Source organism: Cnephaeus nilssonii, assembly GCF_951640355.1.
Source record: "Cnephaeus nilssonii genome assembly, chromosome: 16".
NCBI classification, from domain to species: Eukaryota; Metazoa; Chordata; class Mammalia; order Chiroptera; family Vespertilionidae; genus Cnephaeus; species Cnephaeus nilssonii.
The window spans coordinates 60666187-60672186 of NC_137087.1; the positions used below are offsets into that span (position 1 = coordinate 60666187).

Below are 6000 nucleotides of genomic sequence, written 5' to 3' on the forward strand. Positions count from 1 at the left end.
ACAAATCATCTTTCTAGTGCCCTCAGGTTGCTGACATGCTGCTCTCAGGCGGTTCTTCACAGAGTCCTACCTGCGAAGACCTCATGAAGAGCTCCTGGATATCCAGCTCGTCCAACAGGAGGGTCCTCCCGACGCGGTGCACCGCCATGCTCACGTGGGACTTGCTGTAGGGGATCTTCAGGAGCTTTTTTATGTTCTTAAGAAAATTAAGAGGAAAGAGTTTAGAAAGACGATTCTTAGTGTGATTCAGGAACTTTCCATTTTTAACTTCATTCCATTTTAAAGCATAATAAGCCTTACTTTCCTAAGGTTTTACAAACTGTACTTTCCACAGAAAGCTAAATGCAAACACACGAAGGACAGCTCTTCAAAACCTCAATCACCTGAGCTTTACAACTCACACTGTTAACCTCACGGTCACACTTGTACCGACCTAGGCTTTTAACATTTCAGATAAGGATGACCAACTAAGGAGCATTCGATTTTGCCAGAAGCATCATATCTCATTCTCAACTGGGAACATACAAAATCATCCCAAACATTCTAATCGCTGTAACTGTTCTTTTTAAGACATAAACATCAACATTCGTATTGTTACCACTGCCAGTGCTTTGGGGGTTATTCCTTCCTCTCTGAAGAAAGGATATGTGCTTGTTTAATAACAAAAAAGGCATTTAATAATCAGATAGTGGTCTCATTTCACCAGTTTTTCAAGACTCCTGCACAGAGCATGCTCTAAGTGCCTAGCGCCGATGGCCTTCCCCACCAGTACACTTACCTCAGAGTCAGAGACAACGTCCACATCGTTCCCCACGGAATCAATAAAGTCGTACGCCATTCCAAAGCTAATGGAGGGAACGAAGGCCACAAAGGTCACGCTCACAGTGATGCAGGTAGTTTATCATAGATAATGTCAACTTCAAGGACACACATGTCCCACATTCTGACATCTCTGATATCAGCATGCCTCTCACCATTACAGCTGGCTAGTTTTTCCTTCTTAGTGGTATACAAAATAATGGTGTTACTTAAAATCAATGGCATCTTAGATTTGATAAAATATAGTAATAATCATTAGGAGCAATTAAAAGGAAACACCTAGAATAAAAACAATGAACAATTCTTTTCATTTTTGTAATCACAAAAAAACCTAAAAAATCTCCAAGAGAAAATAGTTCAAGATGTTATTCTTTTTAGGTGGAAAGGTAAGAAAAATAGAAACAAACATTTGTCAGGATTTGAGTCTGGGACTGTGTTCCTAGCTACATACAATATTACTCTTTTAAAGTATATATGGGGAAAAAATACAACCGACTCCAATTCGGCCAGGAGAAAAGAAAAACAATGTGTGCCAGATACCACATGCGGCACATCCATAACCCACAAGCCTGGAAAGCGTCCATGCCCGCATTTCCCAGCTAGGAGCCAGGATACTTACCCGGGACCACCTCACTTCAAAGCATGCTCTGATGATTTACTATGTGGGCTGGGCAAGCTACTTAACCTTCCTAAGCTTCAGTCTGTCCATGTGAAAATTAGTCAACAGCACCGAACTCAAAGGTTGTTGTGAGAATTAAAAGACATCAACGTATAAAGTACTTAACACAGGGTGTGCACAGTCAATATAATTACCGTGTAAATCACCTTATAACATTTTTTGTTATCGTTAATCCACACCGAGAATACCTTTTCCACTGACTTTTTACAGAGAGTGGAAGAGACAGAGAGAAAAACACTGACGTGAGAGAGACATCGACTGGTTGCCTCCTGCACGCACCCCGACTGGATCAAGCCTGCAATTGAGGTACGTGCCCGTGACCGGAATCGAACCTGAGATCCTTCAGTCAGAGGGCAGATGCTCTAACCACTAAGCTGCCCGGCTAGGGCTCACCTTCTAACATTTAATTGTGCTCACATATAATAATTTACTAAGCCATTCTTCTAGAAGAAGATACACGGACTACATCCAACTTTTGCTACTAGAAATATTGCTACAAACAAACACCATTTTGTAAATAGAACTTTTACCTCAAGTGGCATTAGGATAATTTCCAAGCTACTGGCTCATAAGGCACTAATGTATTTATGGCTCTGCCACGTTATATGGGAATACTTCAGGTTCAATCACTGAGAGGGAGAAGGAGAGCCCCACACGTGACATGGTCTACAAGCATATGGACCTTCATACATGATCCTCAGTGAGACCCAGGCTACTCTCTCAAGTACCACCAGCAGCGTTTCCAGCAAGCGCCCAAGTCAAGGGTTCAAGCCGCCCAACCAACATGCTGGATGTCCGCATCAGGCCTTTTCAGACGCGACAACCCAGCACCATTTAATGAAAAACTCCACAGGACGGACCACGCCGCCTTAAGGGTTTTCTTCTTCGGGCGCCGCCCTACCTCTCTGTATTCACATGTGCAAAAGGCATGTACACTGGCTAAAAACAAAACATCTGGTTGAAGGTTAGGGGTCAGAGTCCAGCTGTTCATAACGTGACGCAGACCTGAGAGAAGAGTATGCCATCTCTATATCCCTATGACACCATAATCCTATTAGCGGGGGAAGACGGGACTCTGAAGTCAAAAAGGACCCTTTTCCAGAGAGAAACCGCACCCAGACGAGGAACGTGACGAACTAGGCGGAAAAGCAGGTGTCCGCGTTCCGTGGCGGAGCAGGGGTTGGCGGCACCACGGAAGACGCCACCGCCGGGCACTGACCTGGAAAACGGCTTGCTCTTCTTACCGGTGCCCAGGATGGTGGTTCCCGCGGGCCCCAGCTTGGCGCTCTCCCGTAACCAGTTGGCAGGCGGCAGTTTCAAGTCTGTTTTCTCTTCCAGGCGCGCAAAGGCAGCCCGAGGGGGGGCCGAGGAGTACTTCACCACGGCCCGGCTCTTCACCTCGCTGCCCCCGAGAAACAGCGCGGACCCCTGAGGGACACAGGCACGGACACTGGAATGAGCACCCCCAGGAAGGAGAAACCCCACCAGGATGCAAGCCACATGCTGCTGACAGCACTGAACACACTGTCACATTGAGTCAGCTCTTTTCCCTTTTTAACACAATGTCAAAGAAAACACCCGAGCGGAGGAGGAGGATGGTGACGGCTGTCAGCTGGGTAACAGGCCCACCAACCTGCCTTCTAAATGTTCCTCCGAGAAGCTGGAGAAGCAGGGGCCAAGGGGAGGCGATACCATCACGTGAACTCAACACAACATTTGCTAAAACCTCTGTTCAGTACTCCGAGAGGCACTTTAATTTCGGTCGCACACACCGTGTAGGAAGTAGTTTGTGGTAAGATACGCGAGGCTTTGTCGTTTTTGAAGCAAACGTCTAGTAATGGACAAACAGCGCTTGCCAGGCCGGCCTGGGGCCCCGTCTAGGGCCCGACACCCTCTTTCCCCTCCACCTTTGCACGACTGTGTCGCATTCTGGAACCACATACAGGGTGTCCCCTCCGCCCCCCCCCCCAAAAAAATATATATACTCGCTTTCACAGCTGAGAGCTCAACTTTGAAAATGACAGGTATGTTAACAAACAGCAGCACCTTTACAATTATTCAGTGTGCGCATACATTTGGGGGGACACCCTGTGTTTACATGCGCGCCCTCAGAGCGGAGACAGTGTCTGCCGCCCCCACCGGCCACTCCGAAGGGGAGGCCGGCTGCTTCTGAAGACGACTGGCCAGGAAACACCTGCATCCCTGACGCTGGGCGGGCGCGCCGGCTGCACTCCGTCCCGGAGGCTGCCCGGGAGGCGCGGAGAGGGCGCCAAAGCCGCCGGGAACCGTGACATCCCTCCCGGCGGAGCGGGCGCACAGCCCCGCAGCCCCGCGGCGGCCCCCCGCGGCGGACGCACCTGTGCAGAAGGTTCCTCGGACTCGGCCTGGGACAGGAGGCTGAGTCCTCCGCGAGCCGTGGCGCCGGCCGGCGGAGCCTCGGCCCCGGCCTCCTTGGAGTCCCCCATCACCTCGGTCCAAGGGAGGCGAGGCGCGGCAGGACCCGAGCAGCCGCCACAGGAACCCGGGCCCAGCGACGCCGCCGCACAGCAGAGCGCACACCTGGGACGCCGCTCACACCACACTTCCGGTCTCGCACAGGAAGGAGTTACGGCGGCGCGTCCACGTCTCGCGAGCTTTGCGCCCGAGGCCCGGCCCCGCCTCCCCCGGCGGCAGCCACCTTCGCGGCGGGGCGGGCGCTGCAGTGCGCCTGCGCCTGTCAGAGCCTCCTTGGAAGACCACTTCTCGCGATAGCTGACTTCCAGGCTCCACCCCTTGCCAACGGCTGGTCTTTGTTGACAAATAGTTCTTGGCGCTCGGACTCGGCGCACAGTCGGTGTCGCCGGGGTCCTCGCCGCGTGGGAGGGGCGAGGCTGCTGCTCGCGTGGCCAGCGGCTCCGCTCTGTGAAGCGTGCAGTGTTAGCGGTCTCTCCCAGCCTCGTGCCTCCTCGGTTTACACGGGCCCGCGGAGACGCGCCCAGGTGAGGGGCACTCAGGTTCCAGCCGCCCCGCCTGCGCGTCCCGTCGCCGCATCACAAAGCCCGTGTGGCCGCGGTCCCGAGGGTGGCAGCGGCGCCCAGCAGCGAAGGGACGGGCTTCAGAGGCGGAGGGTTTTGCAAGGGGCCGCGTTCGCAGCATCGTTGGAGAGCCCGCTGTGCGTCGGATCCGGGCCGCTAGCCAAGGGCGGTGCGGGTGGTCCTGGGCCTTCGCCAGCGCTGCGGTGCCTAGAGACCCCCGGGGGCTAGGTGACAGGCAACTGATGACGGGCCTGAGCGGCCGCATTGCTAACGGGCTCCCTGGAGAGGATGCCCGTGCTTTGAGGAGGAGGGAGGTGGAGAACTGGCCCGGACCGGGTTACAGCTTTGCAGGTGCAGGGCGCGCTCAGCCTCGGGCTCCGCACCCAGTGTCATACCAAGCTTGGTAAAATGCAGCCATAGCCTTCATACAGATTAGCTTTCTTTTGCATAAGATATTGGGAGGGCTTTTTTATTTTTTTTTTGAAAAAATAATTTCTCTTGCAGTTACGTGTTTTTCCCCATTTACCTTAGGCCCTGGTAACTCACTATGTGTACATTCACAAATCCTTTTGACTGAAGAAGCTCCACCAGCAAATTGTTTTCCAATGTAACAAAACATTTTTATGAATTATATCTAACAAGGAATTTGGTACAACAGTACATCTTGTAGATACGTCAACACGAGTTGGTTTTGATATCATTTTGTAGTCAATTCTTTTGGGGCTTTTTTGCAAGTAATACAATGTTATCATAGTAGAACACTGAACACTAATGTCTAACATTAGGATGGTTAAATCTATTTTTGGTCCATAATACCATTAACGTGTGCGACTGTTGTTTTTCAGGAACATTTAAATTGTACATGATATGATGTTAAATGACAATATTTTTAAAAATATATTTTATTGATTTTTTACAGAGAGGAAGGGAGAGGGATAGAGAGCTAGAAACATGGATGAGAGAGAAACATCAATCAGCTGCCTCCTGCACACTCCCCACTGGGGATGTGCCCGCAACCAAGGTACATGCCCTTGACCAGAATCGAACCTGGGACCCTTCAGTCCGCAGGCCGAGGCTCTATCCACTGAGCCAAACCGGTTAGGGCTTAAATGATAATATGTTAAAAAGCAAATATGCAATATGATCCTAATTTTAAAAGCATGTCTATTGCTGTATTTATGTCCATAAACACATGAATGATAAGATGAAGTGATTTAAAATATATTCTTTAAATAAAGCTTTCTTTACTTTCTTGTTTTTTCTTTCTGATCATGCATTACGGGAAACAGCATTTGATTGTGCGTAACTTTATTGCGCTTCACAGGTGTTGCGTTTTTTTTTTTTACAAACTAAAGACAAAACCCTCCACCAGCACAAAAATGACCACTCATTGCTATTCTTGCTATTTGATATGGTGATCTTGAACGTAACCTGCCATATCTCCAAGGTATGCCTGTGTTTTATAGTAAAATATAATTTTTTAAAAAT

The 6000-nt window shown here is 50.0% G+C and overlaps 1 protein-coding gene across 2 annotated transcripts in view; it reads right to left on the minus strand.

Annotated features, from left to right (window-relative positions):
* The window catches only part of EDRF1 (erythroid differentiation regulatory factor 1), a 29780-nt gene extending 25713 nt beyond the window's left edge, over positions 1-4067 (minus strand). For both annotated transcript variants that reach the window (XM_079793190.1, XM_079793189.1), the window contains exons 1-4: positions 3856-4067; positions 2718-2926; positions 779-845; positions 71-196 (exon numbers count right to left, since the gene is read on the minus strand). In XM_079793190.1, coding sequence (XP_079649316.1) covers positions 71-196; positions 779-845; positions 2718-2926; positions 3856-3963 — 510 coding nt within the window. In that variant the 5' untranslated portion in view covers positions 3964-4067. The remainder of the gene's footprint in view (positions 1-70; positions 197-778; positions 846-2717; positions 2927-3855) is intronic.
* Between the last annotated feature and the right edge of the window lie 1933 nt (positions 4068-6000).